The sequence below is a fragment of the Euleptes europaea genome, chromosome 3 (genome assembly GCF_029931775.1).
Source record: "Euleptes europaea isolate rEulEur1 chromosome 3, rEulEur1.hap1, whole genome shotgun sequence".
NCBI classification, from domain to species: Eukaryota; Metazoa; Chordata; class Lepidosauria; order Squamata; family Sphaerodactylidae; genus Euleptes; species Euleptes europaea.
The window spans coordinates 83774378-83786950 of NC_079314.1; the positions used below are offsets into that span (position 1 = coordinate 83774378).

Genomic DNA, 12573 nt, shown 5'->3' on the forward strand with positions numbered 1-12573 from the left:
TGTCCTGCCTGCTTTTGACTTTGGCCTGGACTTAGATCTACAGTCTGCCTTGCTAGTGACCTTGAACACGGACTGCCTACTCAACGACGCTGTTGCCTCGCTCCAGATAAGTACTCCCCCGGCTTGACTTCTAGACTGAACTTGACTTGTGCTTTCCCCGCTATCTCTCTCACCCGGTGCAGCCAGCCGACTGCAAAAGCAGCAGCAGCTTCAGTTTCCTCCCTCTCAGCGACCTGCCACACGCTTCCTCATCTCTCCCTTCACTGTGCTGCAGCCGCAGCCCTGCCTGCCTGCTCAGCCAGTACACCCTGTGGCATCCCAATGGACACCTCTCTCCAGTTCAGTAATAAGTTATCTCGTTTAGTTAAAAAATGGTAGTTCATTACTTGGGACACCTGGGTCCTTTCAATAATAAAAATGGTTATTTTTTGGAGTTCAAATCAATACCTGACTATCTCACACCACTCTCTTCCAGGGTTGTAACACCCCTTCAGTAGGTGCAAGAGGTTTCTGAGTTACTCACTAAAGGCACTGTTATGAAAGTCCACCCATCAATCTAGGATAAGGGTTTTTACTCCAGATATTTCTTAATAGATAAGAAATAGATAAGACTTCCGGTGGTGCCGCTGGGGTGAGTGCCACGTTTCCCCAGGCTGTCCTGGGAGAAATCCAAGTTTGCGTTAATCCTGGGATGCTATATGCATCCCAACCCGATCCTTGCAAGTGGGTCGGATAGCAGGAACTCCCTGCAGCCCACAAAAGCAGTTTGACCTTCCAAATACTCTGAGGGAGCTTCTTTAAGTCCCTCGGAGTTTTGGACGCCGGTCCTGCGAGGGCACCTAGGGAAGAAATCGCCAAAACGCAACTTTGGCATAAGACTCTACCCTCCACCACCTTACAACCACCATAAGGACTACTTTAAGATAAGAACCTCACCTCTAGACGCTCAAGTGAGTACGCAAGAACCCTTCGTCTTTTACTGAAGTTACTGAATAACTAGGGGGTAGATGAAGACATTCCCAGCATCCTTGTCCCTCCCTTAATCGAACTGGATAAGTTTGACCTATAAAATCCATCAGGATTAGAGGCAGGAGCCTTATCAAGTTGATCAGCTTAAACTAAAACAAAGAGCTAGAAAGACGCCTATAAGATGGACTAAAATTTCCACCAATGAGAAGTACTTTTGAGGGAAGGGGAGGGTGAACTTCTTTCTTCCGGTGGAAGAAGAAAAGGAAAAAAAAGGGGTCCTCCAGCCACGTTTGCAGCAAGGAACTCCTTAATCCGGAAGACCCTCTATATCACCCTCTCTATCATCTGGTTTACAACAACAGGAAGCAACTCGTAGGACCGGATACACGTCGCACTCGAGTAACATAGAAACAGTTCCTGAAGGGAACAACCATCGAGAAGAGGCGGTAGAAGGTCCACAGTGAAATCAACTTCTGGAATACTTCCTGATTGACCCGACCTAGAGCGGCCGGCAAAACTCGCTGGTATTTCAAAACTTTAAAAAGCTGTTTTAAAGTGAAATAGGGGTCTTTTTAAAGCGAAAAAATTATTAAGCTGATCATTGAAACATTTTCTATCAACAACTAATTGGAGGGTCCTGATTGAGGAGATGTATTTTACCAGCCTTACTTCAATGTAAATGTCTGCATCCCGACCCCGTTCTGGCTCATTACATAGCTCTGCCTATACAAAACTGAAAGAAGCGACACAAACCTTAACCATGGAAAAGAAATTGCAAGACATGTTAGCCAAGCAAACAGAGGCAAGAACTAAACAGTTTGAACAGATGTCTACACAAATGACACAGCTGACTGCTATGATGACAAATCTTGGCCAAGCATCTCAAGCTATTAACCAAAAGCTAGATGTGGTTACAGAAGACCTTAAAGTTGTAAAGACCCAAATGAATACTATGAAGACGGACATGCAAGCAATGGATTCATCAGTTAAGAAAGTGATGGAAGAACACAAGGATACAAAGAAAAAATTAGCAAGCCAAGAGAAGCAGATTGAAACAATACAAACTAATCAGACAGCTGTTAAAGATCAGATAGCAATGATGGAGATGAGAGTTAGAGAAACCAACCTTCGTCTGCGCAATTTTCCAGATATGATGGGAGACAGCAAAGAAACTGTAGTCCCAAATCTGGCTTATTTATTTCAAATAGAAGAACAAGAATTGAACCAAGCCATTAACAGAGTTTACAGAATACCATTACCTGTTAGAATGAAAAGATCTAAACCAAGAGATCTCATGATTGTTTTTTATGACACTAGGATCAAGGACAGGATCATGAAGATCCACTATGACAGTCCGGTTTCAGCAGGAGATATTCCTCTAATATTATTAAATGACATACCAAGACATTTACTCTCACAGAGGAATAATTACAAAGAATTTGTGTCTGTTTTGAAAGCTAATGGTATCAAATATCGTTGGATTATGCCACAAGGCTTGGCTTTCACCTACAAAGAAATGAAAATGACAATCTTATCTCCATCGGATGTGGGAAAATTTCTGAGGAAATACAAGACAGAGCTTAAAGGACTAACCCTGGAACAAAAGGAAGAGGAAGAAGAAGAAGAACCACAGGGAGCAGAAGGAGGCACTGTGTTATAGACTGAATATTTTGCTTCAATAATTACTACATCATGGCAAAAGTAATTTCTTGGAATGTGAATGGTTTGAATGAAAAAACCAAACGGGCTAGAATTTTTAAATATCTACAGAAATACAAATACTCCCTAATTTGTCTGCAAGAGACTCATATAGCAACAAAACACAAAAAATACCTGGATAGGCAAATGCTTGGACAAGTATTTGTCGCATCGGCTAAAACAAAAACAAAGGGAGTTGTGATATATGCTCATTCTAGCCTTAGTCCTGAACTACTGTACAAAGCCAATGAAGGCAGAATTGTAATTATCAAGACCAAAATATTGGGGCAAAAGACGATTGTAGTAGGAATATATGCACCTAATGAAGGAAAACCTAAATTTTATGGACAACTACATGAACTGATTTCTCAGTATGCAAAGGATCAGATTCTTTTGATGGGCGATTTCAATGGTGTTACTCTCCCAATTTTGGATAAAAAATCAAAAGCAAAAGACGAAAACGAAGGATGTTTACCTAAAACTTTCTTCACCATGGCTTCAGAATTGGAAATACAAGACATCTGGAGAACAATGAATACAACGGCTAAAGAATATACTTTTTATTCAGCGAGACACGACTCACACTCCAGAATAGACATGATATGGGCTAGTAAATCTATTTTCACGCAACTACGAAAAATCCAAATTGTACCAAGAACTTTTTCTGATCATAATCCAGTTACATTTGAATGGAACAATAAACAAGCATTTAGATGGCGACTAAATGATAAACTTTTAAAGGATAACAAGATTCAAAAAGAACTACAAGACTTAATTAAAGATTTCTTTGAAATTAACCTTAATGGGGAAACTTCGCTGAATACAGTTTGGTATGCATTTAAAGCTGTTCTAAGAGGATTTATGATACAGAAACACACGGCCTGGAAGAAAACTCAACTACAATTTACCAATAATATGCTTTGGGATCTACAAAATTTGGAGCACAAACTGGTTATGGCCTTACATGAAGAAGAGAAAAATGACATACAAATGAAGATTTCTGTATCTAAACACCAACTAAATTTGATAATAATGGAGGAAATGAACAAAAATTTAAAATCCGCTAAACAAAAATACTTTGAACATGCTAATAAACCTGGAAAATTTTTGGCGACCCAACTGAAAGACTCATTTCAAAAGAAGATTATAACAAAAATTCAATCCGCTAAAGGACCAGTTTATACAACTACGGATATACAAAAAGAATTTGTTTCATTCTATACTAAGTTATATCAGAAAAAAATATCTCAAAAAAGAAAATAGACAAGTTTTAAATTCAATACAGATGAATGTCCTTTCAAAGCCCCAACAAGAATGGATAGATGCACCAATTACAAAGGATGAAATACAAGAAGCAATAATGAAACAAAAAACAGACAAGACACCAGGACCAGATGGAATTACTGCACTATTTTATAAAACATTTAGTGACAATTTAGTGAACTTTTTTGTATTACTTTGTAATACAATTTTGGATAAGGGAGCATCCCCAGAGACTTGGTCACATGCATTTATATCGTTGATACCTAAGGAAGGAAGAGATCCAGAAAAAACTTCAAATTATAGACCTATCTCGCTGTTAAATGTGGATTATAAGATTTATGCTTCGGTCTTATCGAATAGGATAAAGCATTTTATTAAGGACCTTATACATGAAGACCAAGCAGGTTTTGTTCCAGGAAGGCAAATTAAAGATAATATAAGAGTTTTATTAGATTCATTGGAATATTATGACCAGAATATTCAACAAACGGCGGCCTTTGTATTTTTGGATGCAGAGAAAGCCTTTGATATGGTCTCATGGGACTTTATGAAAAAGATATTGGAAAAATTAAATTTTGGAGACCGTTTCTTGAGAGGTATATCGGCCATATATACATTCCAACAGGCAAAAATTCTGGTGACTGAATCGATGTCCGACAACTGCGCAATCAAGAAAGGAACCAGACAAGGATGTCCTCTGTCTCCATTATTATTTTTGTTGGTGTTGGAATCACTATGCTGTAAGCTAAGGAGTATGGAGGACATTCGCGGATTAAAAATTAAAAAACATGAATTCAAATTGAGAGCATTCGCGGATGATCTTCTGTTAATCTTGGAGAATCCAACACAATCAGTGAAGATACTGTTGGAAACTTTGGACGATTTTGGAAATGTATCGGGATTTAAAGTTAACCAAGAAAAAACAAAGACAATATTTAAGAATTTATCAGAAACAGAACAACAGGAATTTATATCATACACAGGTTGGGAGAAGGCTAATAAGATCAAATATTTGGGAATCTGGATCTCTGCAAAGAATAAAGACTTGATAACTAATAACTATCTTAAACTATGGGACAAAATAAAAACTGATATGATCATTTGGTCAAATAAAAAATTGTCATTTTTGGGACGTATATCAACAATCCAAATGAACATTTTACCAAGGATGCTTTTCTTATTCCAAAATTTGCCTGTAATATCACATGTTAAATACTTTGATACCTGGAAGAAAGACGTATTAAATTTCATCTGGCAAGGGAAAAAACCGAGGATTGCTTATAAACATCTGGTGGACTCTAAAGTTAGAGGAGGTTTAGCACTACCTAACTTTCAACTTTATGCTGAAGCGGCCGCTTTAGTATGGCTAAAGGACTGGATGAACTTATCCAATTCGCCTTTGTTAGATCTTGAAGGTTTTAACAATATAAGTGGATGGCATGGCTATTTATGGTATGGTAAAATTAAGATACAAGCATCATTTCGTAACCATATAATCAGGTCCTCCTTATTTCATATATGGATGAGATATAAACATATTCTTGAACCAGTAACACCGATGTGGATATCACCTCAAGAAATGTTGACATTACGCCCATTTAGATTGGACAAATTTATCACCTACCAAGAGTTAATTAACTGGGAAGGAAAGAAAAGCTCACTAAAAGACTTTCAGTTACTTAAAGACGATTTACAATGGCTTCAATATCATCAAATTAAATCAGTATTTACACAAGATATGAAGAATGGATTCTCTAAAGAAAAATCATCTTTTCACAGGATGCTATTAGATAATAATACTCAACTGATTTCTAAAATGTATAATCTTCTTTTAACAATTTATTGTGAGCAGGAAATAATCAAACCAACAATGATTAATTGGGCTCAAACTGTGGGACATGATATTGCCCTAAACAAATGGGAAAGACTAAGGGCGAAAGACCTGAAAGGAATAAATGCGCAGTCAATTCGAGAAAATATCTATAAAATGATGTATAGATGGCATTTAACGCCTAAGAAGATTGCAAAGATATACAAAGTGACATCCCCTAAATGTTGGAAATGTAATAAAGAAGTTGGTTCTTTTTATCATATGTGGTGGACCTGTGACAAAGCTAAGGATTTTTGGGATATGATTTATAACGAATTAAGACTAATAGTACAAAAAAACATACCCAAAACACCAGAAATGATGCTATTAAGTATGATACCTGATGATTTGTTAAAACACAGGACTTTTTTGATTTACGCGACTACAGCTGCAAGACTGCTTTATGCAGCAAAATGGAAAGGGGCAGACACTCCTGGGAAAAAAGACTGGACTATGAAAATGTTTGAACTGGTGGAAATGGCAAAACTTACAGCTATTTTAAATCAAAAAGATAATGTTCAATTTATGGGGGAATGGGAGGCGTGGATGAAATATTGTGAATATGAACTAGGACTGGGGAAAATGGAAGAATACCTTTTAATCTGATCTAGATGACATTGTTAACATAAAGAAACGTAATTAATTATATTGATAGTATAATATGATTGAAACCTAATTGAGATATAAGAATAATTAAGATCAGACCATATCACGATGGGATAGAATACTTTATTAAGAGGCGGACGGAGGTGATGGGGAAGTCAATAAATTTTCCTTTATTTTTTATTTTTATTTAGCACTTAAACAATTATAACAACATTACTTATGATTTAGTTTTTAATACTCCGTATATTGTTGTTTGTTAACATGGAAAATTTATATTATAAAAACCAATAAAAATTTTTCAAAAAAAAAAAAAAGATAAGAAAGGAGATGGCAAGAGGCCAATCCTAGGTCTTAGAGAGCTCAACACATATCTAAAACTCCCATAATTCAGGATGTTACTGTTGTCAGATGTATTGTCAGTGCTGAGTGAAGAGATGGAGTGGGGGTCACTGGGTGTGTGTGGGGGAGGTAGTTGTGAATTTCCTGCAGTGTGCAGGGGGTTGGACTAGATGACCCTGGTGGTACCTTCCACCTCTGTGAACCTATTCTATGATTCTGTGAGATGTGGTTCACAGTCCTAGACCTCAGTGATGCATATTTTCACGTCTCAATACATGAAGCATATTTGTATAATGCCAAGTGGCAATGTTTTATACATGAAGCGTATTTGTATAATGCTAAGTGGCAATGTTTTATAAAGTGGGCATCACACTGAGGAATTAGGCCCGACAGCTGCTCATTGCCCAGCATTTTTGATTACTTGCTGTCACTCAAAGACACTAGTCTCTACATCCTCAATAACAGTTCATTTGGCTGCAATTTTGACATTCCATGTAGGGGCGGATTCTCACACAGTTTTCTCAAACCCAAACTCAAAGAAGCTTTTAAGAGCCCTTAATAATTTGTACTCTCCTGTAAAACCTCCGGTACATCAATGGAGTTTATCTTTAGTTTTGTTCCAACTTATGTATATGCCATTTGAACCCTTAGCATCTTGTAATTTGTCTTTTCTATAATTCAAGACTACATTTCTGGTAGCTATCACTTTGGCGGTGCAGGGTGGGAGAACTGTGTGCCTTATGCTGTGACCCCCTCTTACCAATTTCCACTGGGGCGAAGTGGTTTTACACCCCACTTTTATGCCCCAGTATGGAGTTTCTCTCCAAGGTAGTCTCTAAATTCCACATAAAGCAAGACTTTTATTTATTTATGTTATGTGACCATTTATGTGGGAAGGACTCTGACTCTAGCTGGAGATGGAGGGGAGGTGGAGCGGTCCTGAACGCTGAATCTTCTAGAAGCTTTAGAAATTTAATCTCTGCGGCTGGCGGGCACCTGCACAGACCCATGTGTGCCTGCACAGAGGACACTTGACCAAGAGATTGCTGTTACAGCTTAATTTAAAGTAATGTGTGTGTAGGGAATATTATTCCACTGCCACAATGTGCATGTGTTCTAAGAGATCATTATGATACTATTATTTTGTTGGAATGGAGAAGGAATGACCTTTCTTTCAAGCTGAAAGAATATTACACACTGGTTATGTTAATACAGCCATTTTTTAATCTTTTGCCCCCTTTTCTGCACTTAGGCACATCTTACTACATGATATAAAATTAAGAACCAAAGCTTGCATTTTATCTGCTGTTCTCTTCAAGGTAATTAATATGTTTTAATTTTATATCTTGGTAACTTGAAAAGTTATTTTCAGTATTTTTCCCTGCAGCAGTCTGTAAACTGTTAGTCAAAGGAAAGATTGTACTGCAAGAGATCAACTTAACACAAATTGATATATGCTTAGAAATGTTTGTCATCAGTGTATAAAAATTATTTATTATGAAATAGAAGTGAAGCACTTTGTTGTCAAAGAACACATACAGCTACACAGCTGGCTGCTGTTTGCTAGAGCTCTGACCACAAATGTCATAGTTCTGATCCAGATACCTCCATGAGCAGCAACAGATGCTACTGCCAGTTTTGACAGTGCCAATCATCTGCTAGAGAGAAGAGGAACCTGGAATTATTATCCATCTTCACAAACAGGCAATCAGCCCTTTCAGAGCTGACAATGCGGAACATCTGATTGACACTTCTGTTCCTTTCATGTTTGTAAATTCTGATCCAGAAACATATCTGTGGATGAAACCCTGATTCTGCATGGACATTGCCCTCATTGGATCCAGGTCCATGGCATTTCATGTATTTGTAACTGGGATTGCAAAATAGTAAGGTTTGGATGCTTTGCCTCCTTTCCACTGGAGCAAGAAGCATTCTGCTGGCAGTAGAGGTTCTGCTGATGCAACAATGTTGATGCAACCAGGGATGATTTCAAACTTCCTTCTTTCCATACCAGCCTCATGTTTTGGTGCTCACTAGGGAGCTGCTGGAGGAAGGTGAAGATGAAAAAAAAATCTGCCTTCACCAGCATCTTTCACTGGTGCTGCATAGGATCCAGCAGTTGGAAATTAACTCCTCTGATATGGTCAGTCCTCTTCACAGTTTTGCTCCCCATTCTGTGCTATCAGCATGATTTGCCCCCACCCTTGCCACTGTGGGACCATTATAGGATGTGCCATAGGTCTATAACCACACACACAGCTGTCATAAACTGTCCTACTTAATATGACCACGATGGGTAGCCATGGTAGTCTGTAGCAGTAGAAAAAAGCAAGAGTCCAGTAGCACCATAAAGACTAACAAAATTTCTGGCCGGGTATGAGCTGAATGTCTTAGAAGGTTAAAATGTTCCCCCACTGGTTCCTGAATCTTGTGGTTTTTGATGTCAGACTTATGTCCATTTAATCTTTGTTGCAGGGACTGGCCTGTTGTCCATTGTAGAGGGTGGAAGGGCATTGCTGGCTTGTGATGGCATAAATCACGTTAGAAGATGAACAGGAGTATGAACCTGAGATAGTATGGCTGACATTGCTGGGCCCAGTGATGGTGTTGCTAGGATCTATATGAGAGCAAAGTTGGCACCAGCAATCTCAGCCATGAAACGCCATGGACCTGGATCCCTTCCACAAAGAGGCCAGTCCCTGCGACAAAGATTAAATGGACATAAATCTGACATCAGAAACAACAACATTCAGAAACCAGTGGGGGAACATTTTGACCTTCCAGAACATTCAGTTGCTGATTTAAGAGTAACAGTTCTCTTACAAAAGGGTTTCAAAGGGAGATTAGAAAGAGACTGCTGAATTACAACTAATAATGAAACTCAAGATTATGCATTCTCCTGGATTGAATATAGATCTGGAATTCCTGTCTCATTACCAATGCTGATTTCTCCACACCTACTACCCCTCTGCATATCACACCTAATCCAGTTATACCTGCTAATATCATTTGCTTGCTTTTGACATTTACATTGCCATTGTGTGTCTAATTCACTCCTCTACTTAAGGATAGATGGACTCACATTCTAGCTGTATCTGAAGAAGTGAGCTGTGGCTCTCAAAAGCTCATACCCTGCCAGAAATTTTGTTAGTCTTTAAGGTGCTACTGGACTCTTGCTTTTTTCTACTATTTAATATGGCACCTGAATGTGTGACTCATTCTAACATGGAAGACATCAGTGTTACTTGTAGATTTTTGTTGTATAGGTAGCATTCAAATATTAATGTTTTGTAATTTTCAGTCTCTTTTTAGAGCTTCATTACCACATCCTATAGCTGATTGTGACTTCGCACAGTATGAAATAGATGAATTAATTCCTGGCGTTGATCTATTTGTGGATAATTACAGAGCTGATGTTGCATCAGTCGTTGCAAGTCTGAGTTTCATTATGTTTGAACTGCATTGTTGTAAGCACAATCTAATCGTAAGTACTATGTATAAATCAATTGTAAAGTATTATGTAGAAAATAGCTATAAAGATAAGAAGGCACACAGTGCTTAGTGGGTCCTGTCAGCAAGGTATCTAGATGGCTTCAGTCAATAAGCCAAGTCACATGCTGCCATTCTTTGAAAAAAAGAAGAGATAAACCGTGACCATGTCGTTGACTTATGTGCATGGTTTCAGAATTAGAAAGAACTGTTTCTCCATTGCTCTAAACCCCCAGCTTCCAAAGAGGATAGAATTGTAAGTATGAAATAGATGTTTGATGGCGTCCTGGTAGGGTCTAGGATAGAGTTCACTGTTGAATTCCTGATATCACCTGCTTTCTGTGGCTACAGATTGTCACTTTAAACATTTACCGGGGTGCATTGTGTCAAGCATAGTGTGACTGTTTAATTACACCTGGCTGGAAATTCAGATGAGTCAGCGAAACATGCATAGCACGATGCAGAAAATCCTGCTCCAGTAAAACACCTTTTCATTTCAGCTAGGCAAGACAGCGGGACAATCCTCTGAACACTGTGCGCTGCCATGCAATTCTAGCAGTATGAGGGCGTAGTGCAAGGACAAGCTCTCGCTGCCTGTTGGCCTTTAGGGTGAAAAGTAGCAGCCCACTAGTGTGTAGAAATTGCAGAGCTGCCTTTCCTCTGATTCTAATTCCTCCATTAAAATCCTTGGATTTTTAACTTGGATGTTCCTTCAAAATTAAAATGGGGTGATAATTAATTAGGATTGAAGGGAACTCCAATCCTAATCTCACCTTTAAAATGCCAGAGTGGGTTGCCTTCTTAATTCATAAAGATATTCTGATTAATTGTAGGTTACAGTTTCTAATCCATGATTTTCATAATGATTTGTTCTGTTTGAATGCCATTAAAAGTGAAGATGCAATGAGTAGATTTAGAAGTAAACAAATGTTTACAGAATTTTCCAATTTCTCTACAGATTTTGCCGCTCTTTTCACTGTATCAATACTTTGTCTCTGAAGTTTGTCGGAATGCACTTAAATGTATCGAAGGAAGGATTTTCAAGGTACTACAGCCTTTGAACAACACCTTAGATTTCCCACTATAATTTAATTTTATTGGTTACTAAACTAATCTCTCTTGCTTAGTATATTTTATGGATCCATTCATGGGAAATATATTTTAAAAATGTTTCACAGTTGAGGCATGCTTCAGCATTTTGCTATTCTAGTAAACTTTGTTTTAAAGTTATGTAAAAGTTTTCACACCACGACATGGGATCTAGTTTTCTAATTGCTGATGTACATGATCTACCATCTATAGTATTTACATTATAATATTTACAATAATATATACAATATACAATTTTTGTACTAATGCTATAGTCTCATATATGATTGAAGTTAGGACAAAAGTAATGGTATATCTTAAATATTATCGATGATATATTTCTATGGAGAAACTGCTGATTTCCAGCCTTCTATACCACTTGTTGAGAGTAATTTTTGTCCTGAAAGTTTCTTTACGAATCTGATGCAAAACAAGACTATATCTAGAGTCCCAATTTTGCTGCTTTGTATAGATGCTGTACTGGTTGTTTTTATAATGGCAATACAATTTGTTATGACCTTCTGTTTTGCTCTCTTGTTTTACTACTTGCTTTGAGGAATTTCTTCTCTGTCTTTTGTGCTTGCTTTCATGATTATCTCATTGTGTGTAAAGCTAAACTTTCTTCTTCTTTTAAAAAAAGATAAAGGTGCTTACAGATTTAGGATTTTTCTCTGATGCATTCCATGAACTGTGTATTCTTAACTTTGGAGACAAAATCCCCTGGAAACTGCCCGCAGGCTACAAATTTGTTCCAAAATGTCAGGTAAAGACATCTTGCTTCTGTACCCTAATATAACTGGGAGACCAGTCTATGATGTTTGTCTTTTAGAATGGACTTTCCTGATTCTCTTCCAGTGGTTGACTGGAAGTGTATAGTCTCTCCTACTTTAATATTTACAATTTCCCCCCTCCTTCTGAGGCCATGACCAATTAAGTAACTGCTGCATCAGGACTCAGTGGAGAAAGCTAAAGCAAAAACAAAATATAGCACAGATATAGGAAAGATATTAAATTCAATTGGACATTGTGGGAATTGGAGCCCAAGCCAGAACAAGCTGCATTACCATTTCATTTTTCCTATCTTATTTGGAATAAATGTGTGTTGTTGCCATGTAATATTCATTATTATGTTTTATTACATTGTAGCCCTTTGCAAAATTTGATTCATCGTTACCTCTCTTGGCGACTGTAAATCTACAGGTAAGTGAACTATTGTAGAGAAAATGAATTAATTCATGGAGCAAGCTGAA

At 37.7% G+C, this 12573-nt stretch overlaps 1 protein-coding gene across 1 annotated transcript in view; it reads left to right on the forward strand.

Moving 5' to 3' along the window:
- The window catches only part of CFAP54 (cilia and flagella associated protein 54), a 159377-nt gene that overhangs the window by 99074 nt on the left and 47730 nt on the right, over nucleotides 1-12573 (forward strand). Inside the window, exons 48-52 of the mRNA XM_056846527.1 lie at nucleotides 7998-8064; nucleotides 10047-10229; nucleotides 11193-11279; nucleotides 11964-12086; nucleotides 12470-12523. Of these exons, the coding sequence (XP_056702505.1) occupies nucleotides 7998-8064; nucleotides 10047-10229; nucleotides 11193-11279; nucleotides 11964-12086; nucleotides 12470-12523 (514 nt within the window). The remainder of the gene's footprint in view (nucleotides 1-7997; nucleotides 8065-10046; nucleotides 10230-11192; nucleotides 11280-11963; nucleotides 12087-12469; nucleotides 12524-12573) is intronic.